Raw genomic sequence first — 27,952 nt, 5'->3', positions numbered from 1 at the left:
AGATGTGATGAAAATGTAAAGGTTTTATTTAAAAATGTTATTACAGGGCTGATGAAAGGGGGAATGAGGAACCAGGGAAAGTAAAATATGCAAATTCAACTTCAACTTTCATTTCTCATTACAAACACACACACACATTTCTTTAGAGCATTTTTAATTATATACTAAACATCCACCCTCAGCATCAGTGTAATCTGGGGGAAAAAAGTAGCAACTGCCTGATAAAATCTATTGGTAACTCCAAAGTCCAAAAGCAGAAAAGGCTCCATTAAATGTCATAAAGCTTACTTGTTTAGTGATAGGTCAAGGATAAACCCGGATCCAAAGGCCTCTATCTGGAAACTGGCTTGAGCAAGATGCACAGCCTGTAAGAAGAAAATCAAATATACAGTAATTATATTTCAATTTGCAGTTATGAAACCTATTTGAAGGGCATAAAGAACCAATAATTGTTTTAACAGTTCGTCTGCACTGTAGATTAATGGCCCCATAATATCATTCCATATCTTATCGTACTCTTTCATTTATGTACGGGTCAGCCTTTCCTTAAACCCTAATGTGTATGAACATAGCCAATAATAAAAACCATTGTTAAAGGACACCTTCCTTGAGAAATGATCAGCCAGTGTCCAGATAATGTTACACTGTAGTCCAAGCTTTTATGGAAATATGTTAGAGAAGAAAAAAAAGTGATGAAATGGCTGTTTTTTTACACCTCCCCGATTAACCACCTTTCCCAAATCTTTATTTAAATATACCCCAGCATGCTTCCCCGGTCTTGGAATATATTTATAAATGCCACACGTTTAGGACCCAGCAGCTGACACTTTGCATAGTTGGTGGCTCTCAGTTCTGACTGTCACTGACAGCTCGAGTCCCCACTGATGTTTGTGAACCAATCAGAATGGTTGTGATGACATAGTGAACTTATGCAAGCTGGAGACTTTGATTAAAAAAATTAAAGCCATTTTTTGGCTTTAATACTGTAATTATCAGATACAGAGGAATCCATAAATTATTTTTAAAAAAGTAATTCATTTACTTTAATACTGTAATTATCAGATACATAGGTATTCATAAATTATATTAAAAAAGTAATTCATATCAATGATATAATTTTGTTTTACATTTTTGCACATTTGCCAGTCTATAATAAAATAATTATTGAAACAATGAAAGTCCTGTTATTATTTAAAAAAAAATACAAATTGTTAATTAGGTATGCAAACTATTCATAGAGTTATTGTCAAAGAAAGTGCATATACTTAGTAGCTAAATGTTTTTCTGTAGTTTTGAATAGCGTAGGGGTAGATTAGTACCCCTGTCAAGCTTGTATTTCTATCTATGTTCCAGCCAGGTGGGATCACCCTCTGTCCAAACACAAAAAAACAAAGTCAGCGCTGACCCCACAACCAACTCTCAAATGTTCACAGTCTATATAGAAAAAGTTCTCTTGCTCTAGGTGCTACAGCTCTCTCAAAGATCCACTGGGTGGCAGACTTAATCTGAAATATACAAGGAAAAGAGAGCGCACGGCTGCCCTAGTGTAATTCCATTTTAATGATACAAATGCAAAATCAAACAATAGAGCAGGGATATGCAATTAGCGGACCTCCAGCTGTTGCAGAACAACAAGTCCCATGAGGCATAGCAAGACTCTGACAGCCACAAGCATGACACCCAGAGGCAGAGGCATGATGGGACTTGTAGTTTTGCAACAGCTGGAGGTCCACTAATTGCATATCCCTGCAATAGAGGATTGCACTCACAAACATGGGACTTAGATCGCATGTACAGCAGGATGTATGTCTCTCTTCCTGGCCTGTATAACTGGGTTGGCTCCCAAGAACGAGTGGTGATGGTATGAGAAGTCACTGCAGACGTCACTCACGGCCAGAGAGGAAGGACAAGGTGACCTGAAGAAGGAGGACACGCCTCCGAAACATGTAGTCTTGGCAACCGTTTTTGTTAGCTAAAGAGGAGACATCTCACTCATCTTGTCCTTCCTCTCTGGCCGCGAGTAACGTCGCGCAGTGCCAGCTGGACCGTGCGCGTGCCCTACAGCAGACACAGCCTGACGAGACGAGGAAACAGAGTCCGCAGTGACTTCTCATAACATCACCACTCGTTCTTGGGAGCCATCCCAGTTATACAGGCCAGGAAGGGAGACATACATCCTGCTGTACATGCGATCTAAGTCCAATGTTTGTGAGTGCAATCCTCTATGGTTTGATTTTGCATTTGTATCATTAAAATGGGATCACCCTCTGTGATTGTCACAGTGGCAAATCAAAACAGAAAGTGTTGGTAAATCCAAACTTTGAGAATTATCACCAGAACAAGAGGGAGGGGTAACTCTGTCCTTCTCACTTACTAGAAGTCAAGGGAAATCTCCCCAACAAGACACAAAGAGCAAAAAAAAGACGTCTGTCAGGGGTTTAGCAACCCCCTACCAATCCCTAAGCAAAACAAAAAAACGTCTTTACATACACTAAAATAGATGCATACTGACAATGATTAATTTGCCCAGAGCATCCAAGCATCAATAAAATGTTTACTGTATAAGGAAACAGAAAAATGTTCTTTCAAACTAAAACTAATATCTGATTGGTCTATATTTGCTGTACAACACCATGATCCTCTTTAACATGTAACAGATTCTGTTTATACTTAATGAATTTATTTAATCCAAGAGCAATTTGTAATAGAGGCTAAATCAATTCGTCATAATTAAAGTGTTAGTCGAGGCTCATTATATCTATTCTTAGAACCATTCCCTCCTCCTCCTCCTATCTATCCTGCATACCCTGTATAAAAAGGTGTACTTACCTTTTTTGTAATCTGGTCCTGTAACATGATCCAGCAACTCCAGCTCCCCTATGTAAAGGAATTCGCACCAGCTGTGATTTCCCAGTGGGCTAAGCCTAGGCTCCCATGGTCCATCTGTTATTGGTGGCCCCCCTCTCCCCTGCAGCAGCCACTCACTGACACAGGGGAGCTTGAGCTGCTGGATAACGTAACCAGACTAGACTGGATTAAAAATAGGTAAGTACACAGATCTTTTTTTATACAGGGTATGCAGGATAGGTGGGGGGTGTTTTTAAGAATAGTTAGGTTTTTCTTCCATTTAAAGGGGAAGATGATGCTATCTCTAGATTTTATCTGATGGTAGGATTTTGTGAGTGTTCTAAACATTATTCTAGTCAAGTCATACAGGAGTTAATTAATGTGCTGATGAAGATCACAGAAGGCTAGTAAATGGTGACACAACTTTGTGGTACAGCTTATAATGGTATGGATCAAGTTCTAAGTTACAAAGTTCAAAGAGTTTGGATAGGTCACAGCCAACTCACAGTTGTTCAAAAGAGTCTCTCAGGTTCTATGATGGTGGCCCAATGCCCAGAAATGCCCAGAAATCCAGATCATTTGTGACATATGAAACTGGCACCACAAAAATATTTCTGCATTACAAATGAGATTACTCTTTCTATCAATAAATCTCACATTACGCAAAAAAGGCCATACAATTGCCAGATTTATGTGTATACTGCTGCCATATCACAGACTTAGTGAAACTTTTTTTTATATATCTTCAAAGTCAAAGTAATTAGAAAGGACATCAAGGGTGTCTGTAAAAATGGTGTGTATTCAACCAAAACATTATTTTTAAATTTGGATAGAGAAGGAAAGTGAGAGAACCATTGTCAGGTTTTCATTGCTGTCTTTGTTTCTGCTCTGCATTTGTCCTGGAGGACTCCAAATGTTTATGGTTGCCACAGAACAAGAGGTGAGGAACGAATCTTCCAATAGGGACATCTTCTAAAGACAGGATTTCTCCTCACTTTGGAGAGATTTTCATCTGTTTCCCCGTTAAGTCAACAATCTCCCCAATGGCATGCAGCCAATACAAAAATAGATGGCGGTCTAACCATTTCCTATTCTGTCTAAAACAAAATAAAAATGTGTTTCCGCTGGAGATACACTTTAAATACTTTTGGACAATGTATCTGGTGTTTTTTTATTATCAGGCAGGCTGTGTAGGAGTCAGTCTATATCCGCCTTTGTTTGGTGAAGTAGTAACAGGCCAGGGTTTTTGTTGATAGCCAAATGTTCTTTATATTTCTTTATTATTATTATAAAGAGCCCTGGGATCCAAGCTTTCTAAATATATTGGTGTTTGAAGGAGTAAGAAAACAAAGTAATGATGTAAGCAAATGTTTGCGAGAGTCAGATAGGGAAAGAGTTTCTTCATCAATTCCACCATGAGCAAACATCAACATTATTTCTTGTCACTGGATCTATGATAATGCTAACAACACCCTCACCCTACATTAACTCACAATGGGGTTGATTTACTAAAACTACGAGTGCAGAGTCTGGTGCAGCTGTGCATGGTAGCCTATCAGCTTCTAACTTCAACTTGCGCAATTAAATTTTGACAATAAAACCTAGAAGCTGATTGGTTACTATGCACAGCTGCCCCTGATTCTGTGTACTCCAGTTTTTGTAAATTTCCCCCAAAGAGTCTTAAATAGCAGAAATGATCACACAATAGGGTTGATTTATATGAACTGGAAAGTGCAAAATCTGGTGCAGATGTGTATGATAGCCAATCAGCTTTTAACTTCAGCTTGTCCAGATTTTGCACTCCTCTCCAATTTTAGTAAATCAATCCCTGTGCGACAACAACTTTAGCCAGGTAAATCTATCTTTGTATCTTGCCAAGATTTCTTTTATATTTTTTCTTTTATATAAAAAGTCACTTTACTATCTTTTGGGGTGCATTTAGATTCAGCTCCATATAGAAGTTTATGTCCAGGAAAGGCTGCCCCTACTAATGGAAGGAGTCTTATAGCTGGCTCAAATACTGCATTATTCAGTCGCTCACAGCTTTCTCCCTGAAATGCAAACTGCTTAATAGAAATGAGAGTGTACTCTGCTCTTTTTGAGCTTGCTGATGCCAGCGAATGATACAAGAGTGAAATGGAGAGCCTGGGGAATGAAGCGTGCCTCCTGGATGTGCTGCAGTGTGAAAATAGCACATCCAAAATGTACTTCATTGCAGAATGCACACAGAAATTCATAAAAAAAGTGCATTGTTGCAGTTTACGTTATTTGAAGTTATCAGCTGTAACTTTTTGGACCTTACTTTCTCCTTATTCCCCAATAAATAAAATAGGGGGTAAAGGATAAGGAGAAATTCACAAAAAGGCTGCCGAGGTTTTCACTAACACTTTTCTGTGTTTCAGCATATGCAGCCAAATAAATCAGCAGCAGAATCTCCAATGTCACATCTTCAAATACTTTATTTAAAGTGATTGTAAATGGTTGCCTTGTAAACCTACCCATTCAGTTTAAAATAGAGATGAAAGGCAAAACATTTTTGTATAAATACAAAAAAAAAAAAAAAACATTATAAATGTCTTTTTCATTTTTTTATAAGTGATCCCTTTCCCTCTGTTCTCAGCTGCATAAGAGCTGGAGGGAGGAGAAGCAGCAGCACACTGCAGCAGCAGGGGCGTGTCAGGACATGTCTGATGATTGGAGGAGAGCAGGCACAGAGAACTGTCCACGCTGTGCTCTCCTGTTTAGTGTGGTCAGTTTTAGCAGAAGGACTGGCAGGAACACCAGGGATTACACATAAAGGAAGCAATACAAAGAGAACAGGATACTTTCTCGCACAAGTACATTGTACAGCAGGCACATATCATAAATATAAAATGTTGGGGTAACAAATAGGGATGGGCCGAACAGACCCTCATTCGGTTCGCACCAGAACTTCAGAACACCGCGAAAGTTCGGACCTGAATAATGAACCCCATTAAAGTCAATGGGACCCGAACGTCAAAAATCAAAAGTGCCCATTTTGAAGGCTTATATGCAAGTAATTGGGCATACAATGGTTATAGGGGTCCGGTATATAGATGTTATGGGGGGCTTGCTCTTTCTCTCCATCAGTGGTAGTGGGCATTCTCCTGCTGGACTGAAGGACACTCACTAAAGATTACATCCAGGACAGGAGAACTATAAAGCCCAGGCAATATGATGAAACACCTCAAGGGGGTGTGTCATTGACAGCATGGGCTTATATGACATGTATCAATAAAGAAAAAGTTTGTGAAAAACCTAATTTTTAAATGAGCAGTGATTTTTTTAATTTTTAAAGTGAAAACCTAAAAATGAAAAATTCCTTCCAATATAGTGCCTGGGGAGGCTCCTTAGTCTACCTGTACAGTGGCAGATCTGTACCATGTCTAGAATCTGCTACACCAATAATTGCATTTATAAAGCCAAAAAAAATGTAATTTTCCCTGCAAGCTGCCTTTATTTTGCTCAGCAACCGCTGGGGAACCAGTGTGTATGATGGGGCCACAATGTAATGCACTGGGAACAAGATTAGAGATTTTTTGGATACATTCTGGTGTCACTTTGACTTTGTATAGAAGTAACGGGTGTGTAAAAATTGGTCTTTGGGTGTCAGTGGCGCATTTCCACCGTAACCCTATAGAGGTACTCTTGATGAAAGCAAGAATTGGTCTTGCTGTACAAAAATTGCAATGATATGCACCTGTCAAACAGGTGCAGAAAAATTACTCTTTGGGTGTCGGGGGCGCCTTCCCACCGTAACCCTACAGAGGTGCTCTTAATGAAGGCAAAAAATATTGCAATGATATGCATATGGTTGGTGTTTTTGCTACGTTTGATGTGCCTGAGACACAGTTTGCAGATAGCAACAGTGCAATCTGCTGCAGAAGTGCTGAAAACGGCCCAGACAGCTGAGCTTTGGGGAGTGGGCCAGGAGATAACAGCTGCAGAATGTGATGGAATAGGGTAGCTGCTCTCTACTCTTTGTTGATGTCGGCCTCCTTGGGGTTGCGCCGCCTCACCTTCAGTTTCCTCCATCTTCATCATTACCACAGGAGACAACTTGGCAATACGCTGCGGCTTAGGGAACATAAATGACAATTTGTCTACCAGTGTTCTTCCCTCTCTCTAGGCTCATGTTTCTGTCATCCTCAACCTCAAAACCAACATCTGAATCCAGTAATGACTAGGCATCTTCAAGGAGCAAGTGGCTGACGCTGTGGATTAACTCAGCTGACTCCTCAATGGCTGATGTTGGGGCTATGGCAGGAACAGATGTGGACAAGGAGGCAGGTTTATCCACTCTGGCAACTGCAGGGGACTGCACACTTGTCTCTGCTTGCGTGACAGAGGATGAGGAGGATGAGGAAAGTTTAGTAAGCCAGTCCACCACCTCCTCTGCTTGCTGTGGCTGGATAGCACGGGCAAACTCACTAAACAGACGAAATGATGCCCTGCCTGAGGACTGACCACCACGTCCACCTTTGCCTGTGGGCACATTTGTTGCTGGCCCCTTTACAGTGCCAAGGGAACGTCTGCCTCTCCTTGTTGTCCTCCCAGACATTTTTGGGAGCGAGGGGGCGGTGCTTATAAGCAAATGTAAAGAAGAAGTTGAAATCTGTGCGTAGATACACTTTAATCAATGTAAAAAGGCGTTTGGTGCACTTTAATTTGAGAACTCACACTACACAGACACACTCCAAGGATACACTATAATATACTGCAATATAATGCGCCAAACATACAGTGACGCACAAAACTATATGGCGTTAAACTGGCAGTAACACACACAAAAGTAAATAGCGATAAGCTGGCAGTAACACACAAAACTATATGGAGTTAAACCAGCAGTAACGCACACAGAACTATATGGCGTTAAACTGACAGTAACACACAAAACTATATGGCGTTAAACTGGCAGTAACGCACAAAACTATATGGTGTTAAACTGGCAGTAACACACACAAAACTATATGACGTTAAACTGGCAGTAACACACACAAAACTATATGGCGTTAAACTGGCAGTAACGCACACAGAAGTAAATGGCGTTAAACTGGCAGTAACGCAATCAAGTAGACGATGTTCAACCGTCACTACACTGATGCTATCTGAACTGTCCCTACTTTAGCTATACACTAATGTAAAGATTACTGACATGGTCTCAATACACTACACTGAAACTATCTGAGCTGTCCCTGCTCTACACTAATGTATATATGAATGACATGGTCTCACTATACTACAGTGAAACTATCTGAGCTGTCCCTACTCTAGCTTCACACTATGCAAAGCTAAATGATGGTCCTCCTCACTACACTCACACTATCCTAGACTGACACTAAACTAATATTCTACACTGACAATTTAAGCAAAATAGCACAGTATAACACAGTAACTAACTAATAGCACTGAACAGAGCCCTGTTCTACCTCGAAATCACACTGAAAATGGCTGCCATTGAAAGAATACTTTTATACTGTGGAGCGGGAATAAGCCATGATTGGATAAAGTCATGATGACAGTGTCCAATCATGACTGTGACAGTGCTCTGTGCCCTGATTGGCTGAAGCTTTCACTGCACTGTTTAGCGCTGCAATGCATTTTGGTTGGTTCGGGGGGGGGGCGAACAAACAGTTCAACGACCCGTTTGTTTGGCTGTTTGTCGAACGTCCAAACAACGAAAGTTCGGCCCGAACGTATGCTCGGGCTGAACCGTTCGCCCATCCCTAGTAACAAACACTCCACCTAATGTGATTTGAATAGACTGTCCTTAATTGTATTAGTATGTAATAGCATTGTGTGGTATTTTGTTAATCAATGTGTTTTACAGTGAGACAGTCCCATGAGCTGACAACACACAGAAAAGGACCAAAACCTGGACATGCATTTCTTTTAAATGGGTTGAATGCTTATGTCTAAGGGCCAAGAAAAGTAGTTTTACTTACCCAATCCTCCACTCTTCCAGCAGCCAGTGCTCTCCTCTTCTCCCCTATGCTCCAGCAGTGGATTGTTCCCTCAATGTCCTCATGTCCAGTGCAAGACTTTGGTCTTGATGATGTCAGAGGACCTCTAACTGCTGGAAAATAGGGGAGAAGAGGCTTCAGGTACTGGCCTTACAACAGGGCCGTCTTACTGAGCGGGCACCACTGAGCACTGCCCAGGGGCCCCAGAACCTGGGGCCCCCATCAGAGCAAGACAAATATAAGAAGCAGTGGGGCAAGGGAGTCAGGCTTAGCGGGCACCATCAGAGGGGTACGTCCCATACATTAAGGGCCCAAGTGTCTAGAAGGGTGTCTGGCGGGGATGGGAGAAGGCAGGGGCGGGTGCAGGAGAGCTTCGTGGTTACGCTGGATTTTGTAATGTGTATGAGAGTCATTGATCTGACATTGGGCTCTCTGCTGCCCCCTCTGGTAAATTCTGGCATGTGCACCCCTCGTGTGTCCTGCACAAGAGCTGGGAGTGGGACAAGGAACACCACCTAACAAGTAAGGGCTGTTCTACAAGTAAAGGGGGTGTTGGGGGGTTGTGTGTGTGTGTGTCTGTGTACATGTGTGTGTCTGTGTGTGTGTGTCTGTGTACATGTGTGTGTCTGTGTGCATGTGTACGTGTGTGTGTGTGTCTGTGTACATGCGTGTCTGTGTACATGTGTGTGCCTGTGTACATGTGTGTGTGTGTGCCTGTGTACATGTGTGTCTGTGTACGTGTGTGTACATGTGTGTGCCTGTTTCTGTGTATATGTGTATGTGTATCTATGTACACGTGTGTGTCATATATACACATGTGAGGGTGGCTGAGAGCGTACAGGTGTGAGGGGGCTGCGAGCGTACAGATGTGAGGGGGGCTGAGAGTGTACAGGTGTGAGGGGGTTGCAAACGCACAGGTGTGAGTGGGGCTGCGAGTGTACAGGGGTGAGGGGGGCTGAGAGCGTACAGGTGTGAGGGGGGCTGCGAGTGTACAGGTGTGAGGGGGGCTGAAAGCGTACAGGTGTGAGGGGGCCTGCGGGCGTACAGGCGTGAGGGGGGCTGTGAGCCTACAGGTGTGAGGGGGGCTGCGAGTGTACAGGGATGAGGGGGGCTGAGAGCGTACAGGTGTGAGGGGGGCTGCGAGTGTACAGGTGTGAGGGGGGCTGAAAGCGTACAGGTGTGAGGGGGCCTTCGGGCGTACAGGTGTGAGGGGGGCTGCGAGTGTACAGGGGTGAGGGGGGCTGAGAGTGTACAGGTGTGAGGGGGGCTGCGAGTGTACAGGTGTGAGGGAGGCTGAAAGCATACAGGTGTGAGGGGGCCTGCGGGCGTACAGGCATGAGGGGGGCTGCGAGTGCACAGGTGTGAGGGGGGCTGCGAGCGTACAGGTGTGAGGGGGCTGCCAGTGTACAGGTGTGAGGGGGGCTGCGAGCGCACAGGTGTGAGGGGGCTGCAAGCGTACAAGTGTGAGGGGGACTGAGAACGTACAGGTGTGAGAGGGGCTGCGAGCGTACAGGTGTGAGGTGCGTAAATTGGGCAGGCTTGTAGGGGCCCCATAGCATTACTTTGCCAAGGGGCCCATGATGTTATTGTTTTAATTACACAAACCAGCTAAGGGAACATAAAAATAGATGTTCTTCTTTAACACAATTGTCTGTTGATGTTCCCCCAATTTTACAGAGACAAAGAAAATGACTGTTAAATACACATGCACTTTGTTACTTTGAGGTCACTCAATTATTACTGTTCAATTATATTGCAAGTAGGTCTTTTTTTACTCTGTGGGTGATAGCCACATTAAACTGACACAGTGAAAAATGAAATGCTGGTAAATGAAAAACTTTGGTTTGTCATGCCTGTGTGACAGAAGGTCAGATGAAGTGGATTCTGCCGAGCTAGCAAATGAAATCATGCAGAATGTGCATACAAAAGACCTTGAGAATTCCTTGAAGCCAAGCAATCCCCTAGAAATTATTTGTCATTTAATTAATGCAAATCATTTATTCACTTGTTCCATTATTTTCCTCTTTATCTTTATCTCACTTATCACATCAACACTCTGCAGTATAATAATGAAGACCATCTTGCCTTTTCTATTGTATTTATAGCAATAAAATGTATCATTCTGTTTTCAGAAAAGCTGTAGTAATATACCAAAATAGATTTTTTATTAAAATAATACACAATACACTGAAGTATATTCTTTTTTATCATTAATCATCCATGAAGCTAAATCTGACTACTACGCTTAAATCTGTACTCGGACCAACTAGCAAAACACAATTGAAACACACATATAAACTATTTTAAATACTATTGCATTTCATTAATGGTACCAAGGTCTCCTTCATAGCATCTCTGAATAAGAAATTGCTCTGCCTTGGAATTATTGATGGGAAGCACAAAGAGGTTAAAAACCTTTCCACTCTCTTTAACCTCAGTGATTTTATAGAATTCCTTTTTATATACAGCATAATGCCCCTTTCACATGGATGGTGGACTTTATGACTCTCTGAAAAGCAGCCTGGGCTGCCACCTCCTGGTTGCCTGTTTCTTTTTTTTTAAATCCCAAGGGTGATTTACATTGAAATACCACACCATAATCATGTGCCAAGTGATTTGCACGTGTTTGCAACACAGTCCCATTGACTTCAATGGGTGCATTTAGCATGCGACACCACCTGCCAAACATGACATTAAAAAAAAGACCTGAGCACAGAAATGTGAACAGACCTGGGTGGCCAATAAACTGGGATACAAGATTTGTCTGCTTTTAGCAGGTGTACTAAAAAGGGATTTCTTGTAGTGTTTCACTGACATTGGGGTGAGATGGAAAAGAAATGCCACCGGTTCATCCAGCATCTAGACATTCACCAGCTGGAGAATGACCTGTGCAACCAGTTTCCAAAAGTCTGTGAATCCCGGGCAAGACTAGAAGATAATGAAGAATGGTGCATAACTCTTTTTGACATGTCCAACACAATGGGAAGCCTTGAGGAAAATGTAATATTCTGGGAACCAGTGGTGGCCCCTCATGCAGGGCACACAGGAGCTGCTCCCCTAATCCATGTGCCTGGCCCCTAATCTACATGCAGGGTGCCAGACGCATGGATTTCAATGTTTTTTTTTTTTTGGAAGCACATGATTAGAGCCTGAGGCTCTAATTGGCTTAAAAAAAAGGGTGGGCTGGTGGTGGTCGGATGGATGGCTGGCTGGCTGGGTGGGAAGAAATTTGAACACCAGCCGCCACTGCTGGGAACCCTATACCATTATGACAATATCTTATAACCTGTTTTCTGTATTTCACATGAGATGGACGCTTTATGGGTATTTGTGAACACTTTTAATGGTGATGTGTGTATCATTGTTTTTATTCAATATTTCAGAGAATGCAAAATAATCAAATGAAAATATATTAAACTATACCTATAATTTTAATTGTTATACCAATGACTTCAAGAAATGAATACTTTTAATAAATACTTGAATTTTGCAAGGATCTAACACTATCCAAAGAAAATATTGCATTCACAATGAAAATTACATTTGGATGCAAAACATGTATGCAGAACTGATGTGTATGAAGCCATCATACTGTCCCTATTAGGCTCCATTCACACTTGTGCGACTTGTCATGCAACTTTGGATGTCAAAGTCACATGACAAGTCGTTCCCCATGTTTTCCAATGATAACCATTCATACATGTGCAACCTAAAGTTGCAGCAACTTCAAATTGTTCATGCCCTACTTTGGTCCAACTTTCATGCAACTTGAGGGCCATAGACTTCAATGTTAACCCTCAAAGTTTGCATGAAAGTCGTACCTGAATGTTATACAGTCCAACAGTTGTGCAACAGTTGTCCATTATCGCTGGTCAAAGCCAGTCATATCCAAGTTGCACCCATCTAACGTTGCTTCAAAGTTGCACTCCAAAGTCAGTGCAACTTTGGAATCATACAAATGTGAATGGAGCCTAAGTGTGAGTCATTCATTGTTCCTGTTGTGAAGTCTGATAAATAGTGCAAGAGATGTTGCCCACAGCAGGTAATCAGGAATTATCTGTCGAATGCAGCAACGTCTCCACTTTTGTACTATTTTTTGTAAACTAACCATAGTCGTTTCCCCAATAAAATGTATAGAACTAATTGGCAGTATGAGCAGTGAAGATAGGTGACCTGTCCTTGATAGCAACGGATCTCGGCAAACAATACAACAGGAACTATACTGACTTGTGATTGGTTGCTACACATTACCACACATTACTCCTTGTCTTATCAAATACGTATATATATATATATATATATATATATATATATATATATATATATATATATATATGTTCAAAGGAGAGTAGTTGTTGAATCAAATGATTTTCCACAAGAAAAGGAGTAGCAATAGATTGTTTAATTAAGATGACTGATGCTTTGGTGGGGCACAGACCACCTTTATGTAGGAGGTGACATGGATTACTGAAATGTTGGTCATCACCCTTTTGTCATTAGTGGGAACATCCCAGAAGTGTCGACTATTCTTCAAATATTTTTTTTTCTCTTAAAATATATATATATATATATATATATATATATATATATATATATATATATATATACACTGTAAATATACTGTATATAAAAACTATGTATTAGAAAAATTGCAAATCATCCATGACAGAATACGCCCAGAATACTGTGACAAAAGCAAAAACAAAAAAACAAAAAAAGAACAGCGGAGACTGCAAAATCCCTAATATATAGAGAAAAAATAGTTCATGAATTTCAAAATTAGATACTCGCATCAAAGGAGCTCATTAAGGGTTTTTATTTAGATTTACTTTCATAGTGACATTGTTATGGTAACAGGTAACATTATGAAGTGGCCTGGAACAGTGGGGGAGATTTATTAAAACTGGAGAGTGCAAAATCTGGTGCAGCTCTGCATAGAAACAAATCAGCTTCCAGGGTTTAGCCTAGGTTCTTACTGCGGGCCAGTTTGAAATCGTGCAAATTCAGCTGAACTTTACACGATTTCAAACTGGCATTTCAGCCCGACTTCGGGGGGGGGGGGGGGGTTGGCGATCTCACAGACATCTTTGCAGGTTCATGCACAAATGTCTATTCAAGTCGCCAAAAGTAGCGCAGGAACTCAAATAAGTATGTTTGAGTCACCGGCGCAAAGTAATTATGTTGTGTTATAAATTTAAAGAATATTAATTAATTAATTAATTAATTAATTAAAATTAAAAAATCAGTTACTGCAATAAAAATAATCCACCAGTGAGTGGAAAAAATAAAAATAAAAATATTGTTGACTGCACTACCCCAATACCTGTAAGTCAGATACACCACTTTTTCGATCATATGTATAACAAAATATTTAGCAAAAAAATATAAAATGTGTATATGTAAATATATAAATTATACAATGATATATGATTGTTCTTTCATCTTATCAGTGATACTAAACAGCTTCCTGATGACGCAATTATTGTTGCAAAACGCGTAGTGGCTGCTGGGAAACTGTATTACGTCACTACGTCATTTCCGGCCGGGTGAAAACGAGGCTTGCACCGCATGCTGGCTTAGAAAGGATATGGCGACATTTCTACACCCATTTTAAACTGCTGCAATAGCTTGGTGCCGGCTCACGGGCACCAAAAAATGTGAGTGCATAGTCTCTTTTTTAATCTATTTTAAATAAACAGCATTGACATACTGCGCAATGATTGCTGTTTGTTTGCTGTTTGTTTTTCTATGAGGATTTTTCTATGAGAATGGATATTGTATGCCCATAGTATATTGGGGTCAGCAAGGATAGACGTTGCAGGTGGAGTGGTTATCCCTTCTAAATGAACCAAAGGTGCATTTATACCATCATCTGGTGAGTGGCCAATTCATGTGGTGGTGGTGTTGTCACTGAAGTGGTGAACCTGTCACAAGGAATCACGGATAATTCATTTAAAAGCACAAGAATAATATATTCACTAAGGACCGTTTCCAACAAAACCTTTGTATAAATTGGCACATTGCACATTGCACAATAATAATAACTGGATATCATAAGCTTGAAATTTTGGATGTATATATTGATGTTATGTTGGAATATATTTAGGGTTTGTTTATTATCATGGATAAGATGAAAGAACGATCATATATCATTGTAGAATTTATATATTTACATATACATATTTTATATTTTTTTGCTAAATATTTTGTTATACATATGATCCAAAAAGTGGTGTATCTGACTTTAAGGTATTGGGGTAGCGCAGTCAACAATATTTTTATTTTTATTTTTAGTGCAGGAACTACTTTTGGGAATTGGTCCGGCATCGCACCGTTTCGAATGGTGCCGTTGCTGGCAATAGGCGGCGATTTGACATGCGATTTTACATATCAAATCGCATGTCAAAACAGCCCGATGTGAACGTGGGCTGATTGTCAAAACTTAATTTAACAAGCTGAAGTTAAAAGTTGACTGGTTACAATGCACGGCTGCACCAATTTTAGTAAATCTCCCCCACTGTTACTTTGTGTCTCTTTAAAGTCTCTTTATAGCGGAATGATTAGATTGAATGATGTTCTTTGTAAAAGTATTCAAGTGTACTAAATTCTGGTCTGTGAGAGATTTGCTTTAAAATGAGTATTGTTAATTCTTTGTTACATTCAAAACTGTTGTATATTAATGAGCTTATAACTCTCTAAATAAATGTACAAGGTGCTGTAGATTAGACTATCTCTCTCTCTGTATGTATGTATGTAAGTATGTATGTATATAAATATATATATATAATTATAGTATATTTATAGATAGGGGAACCTTTCCATTTAAAGATGAGGGTTATATGGGAGATTTCAATAAGCAATAAACACATAGTAACTGTCACTTGAGGAGGAGAAGAAATAGTAGTGCTTTGCCCTGGCACCTGTTACTAAGAAATATTCCTGTAAGATGAGTCTGGGACAGCTCTGGTGAATATGCTGTAATTGCTAACCATGCTTGCAATGTCATACAAAGTTCTAGAAAAAAATTCTGACATGTAATCCAGCCTCAAGTGTATACAAATATAGGGATCCCAAAGGATTGCACTGTCAGTACTACATAGCCCATGTAAGACACTCACCTTACTTACTTCAGAAGAAGGGACCTAAATTGTAAGTTACACCAAAAAAGACATTGCAGAAGATGTAATAGACTGTGATTTCAGGTTGGAACATTGCTGTTCTAAACTGAACAAACGTCTCAATAGAGCAATCAAAGCCACAGCGGGCACAGCTTGCTCCATTCTCAAGCAGCAAAGTGTTTCAACTCACAGCTATTATTGCATGGCATATTTCACAGTGTAGGCGGAAGTGTTTTTGTGAGTTGGTAAATCCTATTTTAAATAATTCTGAACAATTTCTATACCCTGTGGCTTTTTAGATGTTTGTGAACTACAGTTCCCAGAACAACTCTAAATACCTTTCATGTCAGATCCAAGTCATCGCATGCACACAATACACTAACAAACTGGAAAAAAGTAAGTCTAATCATCTAACAATAATTATAACCTGTGTGGGCACTGGGTGGTTTTTAGACCATGGAACCCATTCTACAGGTAGGATTTGAGTAAAATATGCCCTTTGGAAATGATTAAATGCCTTTCATTGATGCAATTTAATTTGCACCACCCACTTCAAATGGTACAAAAAAAAGTGTCTGGTCACTCCCCATTCTCCCCAGGAATTAAGGGCCCCTTTCACACGGAGGGATAGAATTGTGCTTTTAGCTGCAGATTTTCTAGATTTCTACCACAGCTAAAAGCACACAATGCTTTCCTATGGGCCCATTCACACACTGCGTTTAGCTGCGATTTTGTTACATGCGGTTCCGTGTGGATAGAAAAAATAGAATTGACTGCGTCCAGGAGCAATGTACCGCAGGTAATCGCAGTCTTTTGTGTCAACTGCGGATAGCAGCGTGAGAGAAAAAAAAAAAACAGGAAGCACAACATAGAAGCAGCAAGTATACCTGGGAAATGACACAGGAAGTTCAGAGGGATAGAGGAAAGAGGAGAAGAGAGCATGGTGGCACGAGATATCTCCCATGAGGCCATCATAGCACTGGTGCATGCCCGACCGGAGTTATAGGACTCAGAATGCCCAGGATATGCCAACCGAGTGTTGAAGAGATCAAAGTGGGAGGAAGTATACAGATTTGTCACACCGCACTGGGACGATATGTCTGCAACTGAACAGGATAACCGAGGTGAGTGCAACGTTTGTTGTGTCTATGTAGCAGGGTACACCTGCCTTCATAGCTGTTTCCCATTCCAACCAAACTTTAACCACAAGCTGAAGATTTACCCCCTAAAAATGACCAGACCATTTTGTGGCGATACAGCACTGCGTCACTGACAATTGTCCAATGTTGTTGTTCTTTTATTTTTCCTAAACAAATACAGTGTCTTTGGGAAAGGTTGTATTTTTTTGGTCTGTACTGGTATGGTGATTAGTGAAACAAAAATTTGCGGGAGGGACAGCGACATTTTGGCAGACAGATTGCACACTTTTGACCCTTTTTTGGGGACCAGTGACAGTAGCAGTCAGGGTTATAGCCACTGATTACTTTATCTATGTCACTTGCATCGAAAGTGGTCAGTACTAATGGGAAATCAAATGGTTGGTGTCTCCCCTAGAAGTGTTTCTTGGGTGGGTGGTGAGAGCAGGTCTCTCTCAACCTTTGTTCCTAACATGCGTTATGTTTGATATATAACAAATATATACAATGAAATATATATTGCAGGAAAGGAGGTTTATACACGGTGGAGGTCCCTACGCGACCGGTACAAGAAGGACCTAAACGAAGAGAGGTCTGCAGATAGAAGCAGAGCACCCTCATCTCGTCGTAGGCCTAACCCCTCCATCCACCATAAACGTATTACTTACATATTACAATGGCAGCTGCTGTTAGTACACAATGGCTTCTTTTTTTGGGCAAAGTACCAAATCACTACTTCTGGCTTTGGAGGTCTTGCTGCTAATACAGTGGCATCGGTTTATTTTTTTTTGGGTAAAAAAAAAATGCCTGTGTCTGATCTATTCAAAAGAGGTGCTGCAAGCTCTGACACGAGTTTAATATTTGGGCAAGCATCAGGTTTATCGGTATGCTGTCCACCAAGTGTGACCTCCACATCAGAAGCATAATCTATATATTCTATCTATTTGCAGGCAAATCTTAATAGGAGAATCCGGTCTACTTCCACCACTCGTCGAACATGCCGTACTCAGCAAGAGCTACCATTTGAGGAATATTTCAATCGTATAATTCAAGAAATGAGAAACCAATCACAACAACCTGCCACAAAAGTAGATGAATTCCTCAACATCTCAGACCCTGATGTGTTCTTTTTGACAATGTTACTGTGTGTAGTCAGGGAGATTCCTCCTGATAAGCGTACTGAAGTCAGGGGTGATATATATGCCTATCTTACGTATATAGTTTCTGCTTGCAAAGAGCAACGCCCATATCCAAGATTTCAGCCATGGGGTCTTGGTTTTAATACACCTAGTGGCTCTTTTAATAAACCAATGCCAAGTCATCAATACCATGAGACCACACCAGCCATGAACCCATACGCAGGACCGCTACCAACGTATACACCTTTCCCATCTAATCCTGGTTTTCAAAGAATGCATGTGCAGTCACACCCAGTCAGTTCACACTCATCTTCCCAATCTGGATCACCTATAGATGTTGGCAGTGAACCAAGTCATTCTTCCCTACGTTCCACTTACCCAGTGTATGAAAACTTGTAGTTTAATTATTTTAGTTTATTATTTTAATGACTGTTTTATTTTTCAGTTTCTGTTAATGCTTTACACAAAGTAATGTTTACAACCCCTTTAAGTTAAGGAGACCAAGGTTAGGTTTCTGACACTTTTTCGGAGGGGCCATCTCTCAGGAGAATGTTGGACACACTCTGAAGCACTTAATTATACCTTTACACCAGGGGTCATCAAACAATGGCCCTCCAGTTGTTCTGCAACTACAATTCCCATCATGCCTAGTTATGTCTGTGAATCTCAGAGTTTTACAATGCCTCATGGGATGTGTAGTTCCGCAACAGCTGGAGGGCCGTAGTTTGAAGATCTCTGCTTTACACAAAGTAATGTTTACAACCCCTTTAAGTTAAGGAGACCAAGGTTAGGTTTCTGACACTTTTTGAGAGGAGCCATCTCTCGGGAGAATGTTGGACACACTCTGAAGCACTTCCTTTACACCAGGGGTCATCAAACTATGGCCCTCCAGTTGTTCTGCAACTACAACTCCCATCATGACAGCTGGAGGGACGTAGTTTGAAGATCCCTGCTTTACACAAACTAATGTGTACAACCCCTTACTCTATATTTATGGAATACTCTATATTTGTGGTTGCTTGAGGGTTCACATAAGGGATTTTTTGGGATGTTATCTGTTCTACTGAGTCACTCTATATTTTATAGGATGTTATCTGTTGTACCAATTCCTGTTGTACTTGAAAATAAAAAAAAATCTCAACATTCCAAAGGAATAAAAATATAATAAAAAAAAATTCTACAGATGCAAGCATCTATGTTTTTGTAAGGTTTTTCTATTTTTTATACCCTTTGGTAATTTACATAGCAAAGATAAAAATAAAATCCAATTTAACTGGACAAAGTTGTCAACTACTTTATTTCAACAAAACTTTAAACAGTAATAACAAGCAGGTTGATGCGAATGGGTAAAGAAAATATTACACACAATCATACTGCCACGGTAGCTGTCCATCGTCACTAAGAAAATAAGTGCTTGTAGCGCATGATTGCTTAGACGAGTGGTAGTAACATGCCCTCTGTGTTCCTCTAAAAAAGGTAACGGCGATTCATTGGGCGCAATCTCCTTTCCCCTTAGAAAGTTATGGAGAACACAGCATGCCAAAACCACATTGACCGCGTGATCCACTTCAAGGTGCATTGCAGTCAACAGTACACGCCATTTGGCGCTACAAATACTGAATGCGCACTCCACTATTCTGCGTGCACAGCTCATACAATAATTGAATATACGCTTCTTGGCAGTAAGACCATGCCTGGTATAGGGCCTGAGGAGGTGGGTAGATAGGGCAAATGCCTCATCCCCTAGCACTACTAGGGGCAGATCCGGTCCAGCAGTACCAGGTAGAGGCCTTGCCTGTGGTACATTAAAATCTCCATACTGCAAGCGCTGGCCCATCATGGAATTACGAAAAATTCTTGAATCTCCAGAACTGCCGTAAGCACCAACGTCCACCGCTATGAAGCGCATGTTTGCGTCACTCAATCCCAGCAGGACATTGGAAGTACTTCTTGTAATTGAAATAGCGGGAACCTGAGTTTGGTGGCTTGATGAGCCTGATATGTTTCCCGTCTAATGCCCCGATACAGTTTGGGAAGTTTGTCTTCTCCCAAAATTCCTCTGCTATCTCTTCCCACAGACTGGCTGTTGGTTCCGGCACTACTGTACTACAGTCGACACTGTTGAAATTCCCATGAGGAACTGGTGATGAAGGGAGGTAAAACTCGCTCCAGTGGCAAGGTATCTGCAATACAAAATTGGGAAGCATTCAGAAAATAGAAAAAAGTATAAAATATATATAGATGTAAGACACGCACTATTGCCAATAATATAAACCTGCATGTGCATGAATGTAAGCATATGTTCAAGATATGGAAAACCAACTTTAACGTAAGTAACAGCCGTTCTTCCTCACTAATGCATCTTCTCATGGTCCTGCGTCTGGTAAGGCGTCCTCGAAGAAGTCCCAACAATTCGTCAAAACTCGCCACCGACATCCTCGTGTAGTTGTAGAACTTGTCCTGATGAGTTCTCAGTTCACCAAACATGAGGGCAAAGTAGCCGATCAAGGCTACTAGCCGAAGACGCTGTGAGGTTAAAGGGTGCACCCAGTAACGACGGGGACATCTCCTCCACTCGATCGCTCTTCTCCTCTTCATTCTCATCAGCAGCAATATGAGCACTGCCATCAAACTACCCATACATGCATTCATCTTCAAAGATTTCAGCACAATAGACAGAACACTTCTCTCACTGCAAAACTCCAACACACACTCAGCCAGTACACAAAGACAAGAAATAGATGATCTGAACTGCAGAGGACCGAAATGCATCAAGTGTAGATTCAGGACCAAACAAAAATATTGACTACCTCAGCTAAACGCAACCGCGTGAAAACGCACGTAAATGCAGGTAATCGCATTGTACAAATGCAGCTGATCGCAGTGCCTGGAGTCTTGAATTTCACAGGAAAAAATATGCTTTTAACTGCGGCAGAATAGCCGTCCGTGTGAAAGGCGCCTAATGGCCAGCCTGAAGCTTGAAGCTACGAGCACTAAAAGTTCTACACCTTGACTGATTGCAATCTGTCTATACTGGTATGACTTTTGTTATTCCTCAAATATTTAGTTTTGTTTGAAGAATAAGCATAAGGCATCCACTATAAACTCTCATTTCCAGATGCTCGCTTAGTTCTCCAGCTCCAACACCTCGAGGTCCTGCTTCAGCCTAACCAGAGGTACCCTCCGCGACATGACAGGGAGAGCATACCGCAGCGCTTCCGCCACCAGGTCCCGATCACCCCGTGATCAAAGCATCCAACTGAGCAGCAGCATTCCAGAGCTTTTCCGCACACAGCTGCAGAGGAGCGCCATGTCAGACACACAGGCTTCCTCTCGGAGGTCCCGCTCTCCTAGCACAAGCCCTACTCGATCACAGGGCAGACACAGTGCCAAGGGAAGCAGAAGCAGGAAAACGAACGCTCCGAGTTTCTCTGATCTGCATGAAATAGCAGCAGATATAAAAATTACCCTTTCTGCAGCGAACTCCGACCGGAGGGGAGACATTCATGTCATCAGCAACAGAGTGGGGGAGGTGGAGAAATGACAGAATCCCACTCCATTCACCTGCAGGAGCTCAATCGCCATCTAGAGGATCTTGACAACCGTGGCAGGCCCTACAATCTGAGGGTAAGAGGCCTGCCTGAAACCATTGAACCCAGCCAGCTCACCCGAACCACTGTAGCCCTATTTAACGACCTGCTAGAGAGGCCCCCAGATGCTCCAATTGAGATAGAGAGACTGCATAGGGCCCTAAGACCCCAGGGAAAGGACACTGACCCGTCAAGGGATGTGGTCTGCTGCCTAGTTAACTTCCCACTGAAAGAGGAAATCCTCAGAAAGGCACGTAACAGAGGACGCCGGCAATTTAATGGGGCAGAAATTAAAATCTTCCAAGACCTGTCAAACATAACCCTGCAGCACAGAAAAGAGTTGAGACCCCTTCTGGACCTCCTGCGCTCCAGAGCTATCAGCTACCGTTGGAAGTTCCCTTTCTGCTTATCTGTCACGAACCAGGGCAGCACAGCAAACATCAGAATACCAGAGGATCTAGATCACTTCTAAAAAAAAACATTATCAATACCTTTTTTTCCCTTTTTTATAAGTGATCGCATACCCTCTGTTCCCTCTGTTCTCAGCTGCATAAGAGCTGGGGGGGGAGGAGAAGCAACCGTACACTGAGCTTCCCAATGAATGGCTTTGCAGGGGAGACATGTGAGAACATGTCTGATCATTGGAGGAGAGTAAACTGAGTTCCCAGGAGAAGCAACCATACACTGAGCTTCCCAGTGAATGGCTTTGCAGGGGAGACATGTCAGAACATGTCTGATCATTGGAGGAGAGTAAACTGAGTTCCCAGCATACAGTGCCTTGCAAAAGTATTCACCCCCCTTGACTTTTTACCTATTTTGTCACATTACAGCCTTTAGTTCAATGTTTTTTTAATCTAAATTATATGTGATGGATCAGAACACAATAGTCTAAGTTGGTGAAGTAAAATTAGAAAAATATATACATAAAACTATTTTTCAGAAATAAAAAAATGACAATTGGCATGTGCGTATGTATTCACCCATGAAGCCCATAAAAAGCTCTGGTGCAACCAATCACCAATAAGTCACATAATTAGTGAAATGATGTCAACCTGTGTGCAGTCTAAGTGTCACATGATCTGTCATTACATATACACACCTTTTTGAAAGGCCCCAGAGGCTGCAACACCTAAGCAAGAGGCACCACTAACCAAACACTGACATGAAGACCAAGGAACTCTCCAAACAAGTAAGGGACAATGTTGTTGAGACGTACAAGTCAGGGTTAGGTTATAAAAAAAAAATCCAAATCTTTGATGATGATAGGAGCACCATCAAATCTATCATAACCAAATGGAAAGAACATGGCACAACAGCAAACCTGCCAAGACGGCTGCACACCAAAGCTCATGAACTGGGCAATGAGGGCATTAATCAGAGAGGCAGCACAGAGACCTAAGGTAACCATGGAGGAGCTGCAGAGTTCCACAAAAGAGACTGGAGTATCTGTACATACGGCGACAATAATCCGTATGCTCCTTAACCACTTCGCGCCCATAGGGCATCCTTGGACGTCCTCGACTTTGCGGGGCTATATCTGAATGATGCCTGTAGCTACAGATATCATTCAGATATTGGCTTTTTCCGCCGGCGATTCCCTACACCATAAGAATGATCATAGCGGCTGTTCCGCCGCTTGATCGTTCTTACGGGCGGTGGGAGGGGACGCCCCCCTCCCGCCGCCCTCTGGTGCTTGTACCGACTCACCGCTTCCATCGGTGAGTCGGACACAGGATCCGCCAGCCCCGGATGGTGATCGTAGAGATTTCCGACGGACCAGATGGTCGCCGGAGTCTCTATGATTGTTCGGAGGCCGGGCGCGATGTTATGACGTCACGCCCGGCCTCTGCATTCAAACAAACGGCGCCGCTTCGGCTGGGAAGCGGTGATCGTTTGTTTTTTTTTTAATTTTAGGCTTCCCAGCCTAGAGGTGAGATGTGGGGTCTTATTGACTCCATATCTCACTGTAAAAAGGACCGATCGTGCCATATTCCTATTACAAGGGATGTTTACATTCCTTGTAATAGGAATAAAAGTAATCAAAATAATTTTTTTTTTTTTTTTTAAATGTCAAACTAAAAAAATAAAAGTCAAATTAACAATAAAAAAAAATAAAAAATGAAAGTGTCCCTGTCCCCATGTGCTCGCACGTAGAAGCAAACGCATATGTAAGTCCCGCCCACATATGAAACCGGTGTTCAAACCACACATGTGAGGTATCGCCGCGAACGTTAGAGCGAGAGAAATAATTCTAGCCCTAGACCTCCTCTGTAACTCAAAACATGTAACCAGTAAAAGATTTTAAAGCGTCGCCTATGGGGATTTTTAAGTACCAAAGTTTGGCACCATTCCACGAGTGTGTGCAATTTTGCAGTGTGATATGTTAGGTATATATTTACTCGGCATAACTTCATCTTTCACATTATGCAAAAAAATTGGGCTAACTTTAATGTTTTTTTTTTTTTAAGCATGAAACTGTTTTTTTTCCAAAAAAAAGTGTTCGAAAAATTGCTGCGCAAATACAGCGCAAGATAAAAAGTTGCAATGACCGCCATTGTATTCTCTAGGGTCTTTGCTAAAAAATATATATAATGTTTGGGGGTTCTATGTAATTTTCTAGCAAAAAAATGATGAATTTTACATATAGGACAGAAATGTCAGAATTGGCCTGGGCACGAAGTGGACAGAGTTGGGCTTTATGGCAGAGTGGCCAGAAGAAAGCCATTATTCTCAGCAAAAAACAAAATGGCAAGTTTTGAGTTTGCGAAAAGGCATGTGGGAGACTCCCAAAATGTATGGAGGAAGGTGCTCTGGTCTGATGAGACTAAAATTTACTTTTTGGCCATCAAAGAAAATGCTATGTCTGGTGCAAACCCAATACATCACATCACCCAAAGAACACCATCCCTACAGTGATACATGGTGGTGGCAGCATCATGCTGTGGGGATGTTTTTCAGCAGTCGGGACTCGGAAACTGTTCAGGGTTGAGGGAAAGATGGATGGTGCTAAATACAGGGATATTCTTGAGCAAAACCTGCACCACTCTGTGTGTGATTTGAGGCTAGGACGGAGGTTCACCTTCCAGCAGGACAATGACCCCCAACACTTGAGTGGTTTAAGGGGAAACATGTAAATGTATTGGAATGGCCTAATCAAAGCCCAGACCGCAATCCAATAGAAAATCTGTGGTCAGACTTAAAGGTTGCTGTTCACAAGCGCAAACCCTCCAACTTGAAGGCGCTGGAGCAGTTTTGCAAGGAGGACCATCCCAGTGGTAAGATGTGGCAAGCTCATAGAGTCTTATTCAAAGCGACTTGGAACTGTGATAGCAGCAAAAGGTGGCTCTACAAAGTATAGACTTTAGGGGGGTGAATAGTTATGCACATTGACTTTTTCTGTTATTTTGTCCTATTTGTTATTTGCTTCACAATAAAAAAAATCTTCAAAGTTTTCAAAGGGAAAGCAGTGGGACTGGCAGGAACAGCAGGGATTTCACACAAATGAAGAAATACAAACAGATCAAGACACTGTTTCATACAAGTACATGCCCACATAGTGAGCAGTTGTGCTGCACGTTTGAAAATGCTTTGCTAAGATATTCCCAGACTTGCCAGGCTTCACAAGTTTGTTGCACAATTGCAGCAAGTCCACATTTCATGACTCCAGATCAATTTTCTTTGCAAACATTCTGCAAGTTTGCTGCAAGTTTAGGTTTAATTATGTTGTGCAGTAGTCATCCCACCACAGGGGTCACTGTGGCTGAATGTTCATGTTGTAAACTTGCAGAGCTCTTGCTGTAGACTGACCACTGCAACTTTTCTCTTGCTAAACTTGCCACACAAATTTGCTACAAATTGGAAAAGTGTCAACTAGAACATGTTCTTCAAGTGCTCTGCAAGTGTACAACTTGCCAGTGAAAATGTGCAGAAAGTTAACAAGACTTACAATTCAACACTGCCACAAATTTTTGGCAAGTTATCTTTGCTTTCTGGGAGGTACAGAAGGCACATATCAAGAATATGTATATACAATGATCAGTCTATGAATACATCCAAAGTGAATGTGATCAGTCCATAAGGGAATCCAAAATAAGTGAAAAGTTCTTGAGTATTCGTGCCTCAGTGATAATGAAAGACTAAACATCAGAAGTGCACCTTCCACCGTGATAAAAGGAAAAGTTGTGCCCTTACCAGATGACTAGACTCCACGTTATAGGAGACTAGTAAAGCGTGGGTTTATATACTGCATAGTGGATGTAGGCAGGAGTATGAAGATATCGGTTCAAATGGCTGCTCTGTCTCTCGCTCCCAGGTGAAGGTAAAAAGAGGTAAAGAACGCACACGTAGCATAAAGCCGTGATAGTTTATTGACATAACACAAGTCCAATCAGACAAGGATAAAAAGTTTCAGAAAAAAAACAACAATCTGCAGATCATACAAAAACTAGCGTGGTAAGACTGAGCATAGACTCCACCCACTTGGATGAACTTGGGTGGAGTCTATGCTCAGTCTCACCACGCTAGTTTTTATATGAAATTATGTGTATATACTATTTTAATTTTTTCACCTTTGCCTATTACGTTTGGAGGGTGCTCCTGGATTGTGTCGGTGCGCTCGCTTCCTCCTTGGGTTCATTCCCCCAGCTCCCAGGATAGACTTGCCTCGCAGATCCTGACTTGCAACACTGCTTATTTAGAACAATTTATACGTAAGTATTTCAGGGAGATACACATCTTGTTTCCTTCTTTATCACTATCTGGGCAAAACATTAGATCCTATTTGGTAGCGTTGTTCATTTTTTTCAGATACTCTGTGCGTTTTCTCCAGAGGAGTGGCAACTGGCCACGAAAAGCATCAAGCCTATCATTGTCATCATGTTCTCAACACATAGCTTGACCTCAGCTGTGATTTATTTGTATCATATAACCCATTTGTATATATTACTCAATAAGCTTTTGGCTTTTTATACTAGTTTCTTTCATGGGATACTATGCAATTTCCAATGCGTGCATGTACATACATAAATTCTTCTTTTTTGTATGCCATTGCCTTGTATATAGCTTTAAATACTCATGTTCAATACTTTGTTTATATGTCAATTAAACAGTCTTACAATTTCTCCTACCACGTGTCTTGTGCCTCACATAAAGTCCCAAAAACCCCTTACTTATTTCTGCCTATGACCTATGCCAAGGAACAATATGCTTCTATTGACTTGGAATCAATAATGAAGAGCTGAAAAGTATAGTACACTGTACATATGGATCTTTGCGGCCCATGAAAAATACATATACATAGTGTAGCGCACTGCTCCTGAAGAGCAGACGCTTATTATTACCTAAATTTAATGGTTTCTGTACCAGTTTAGCTGGACTGTGCAGATTTCCATCTGACCATGGGTGGTGCTGTCGCCTCTGGTGGATGTTGCAAATACAGTCTGGTTGGACATGTTGAATACTCTTTGCTCATCCACCGGGCATTCTGGGCAGGGGTATTTAAGGGACAGACACCATGTATAGGGGTTGGCGCTTCCAGACCTCATGGCCCTCCTGGCCTGGGGAACTGCTGTTGCTTAAAGTTCTACCTTGAGGTTGGCGGACCCAAGGCCTAGCTACTAAAAGAAGGACCAGAGTTTAGTGGCCTACTGGTCTGTAGGATGGTCTCTTTGCTGTCTGGCCTGCGGGAAGAAGCAAGGGATTGCAGTGACCAGGGGAGGACTCTTCAGAAGAGGACCGAGCATAAGGCTGGTATCTTGAGAAGAGCCTGGGAACTCAGTCGGAGACGCATCTAGGATCAAACACAGCAATCAGCTCATTCAAGATTGTAAGGTCTGTGGCAGGGACCGTGTTAAGCACAGCAATCAGTTCAGTCAAGATTGCAAGGTCTGTGGCAGAGACCGTGTTCGAACATCACATCGGCTGCTAGGTTGGTGAGACATACCTATCCGATGGTTGTTGAATCCAGCTGTGGAAGTGCTATTCGCTGGAAATAGAAATTACCTTAAACCGCAAGATCCAAGGTACCTGAATCCCTTTTCACCCTCTACCTTCCTATTGCATATTTTTGTTTCTTTAATAAAACTTGGAAAAAGGACTGAGTGTTGGAGCAGTGTTTCAGTTGAGCAATGTTTAAGTACC

At 41.6% G+C, this 27,952-nt stretch overlaps 1 protein-coding gene across 5 annotated transcripts in view; it reads right to left on the bottom strand.

The window, feature by feature from the left end:
• The window catches only part of ADAM23 (ADAM metallopeptidase domain 23), a 339,892-nt gene that overhangs the window by 226,747 nt on the left and 85,193 nt on the right, over nt 1-27,952 (bottom strand). For all 5 annotated transcript variants that reach the window (XM_073633382.1, XM_073633385.1, XM_073633383.1 and 2 more), the window contains exon 3: nt 289-365. In XM_073633382.1, coding sequence (XP_073489483.1) covers nt 289-365 — 77 coding nt within the window. The remainder of the gene's footprint in view (nt 1-288; nt 366-27,952) is intronic.

This window comes from Aquarana catesbeiana, linkage group LG06 (assembly GCF_042186555.1).
Source record: "Aquarana catesbeiana isolate 2022-GZ linkage group LG06, ASM4218655v1, whole genome shotgun sequence".
Lineage (NCBI taxonomy): Eukaryota > Metazoa > Chordata > Amphibia > Anura > Ranidae > Aquarana > Aquarana catesbeiana.
Note: the sequence above shows the minus strand (reverse complement) of the source record. Positions and strands in the feature narration are given on the sequence as shown.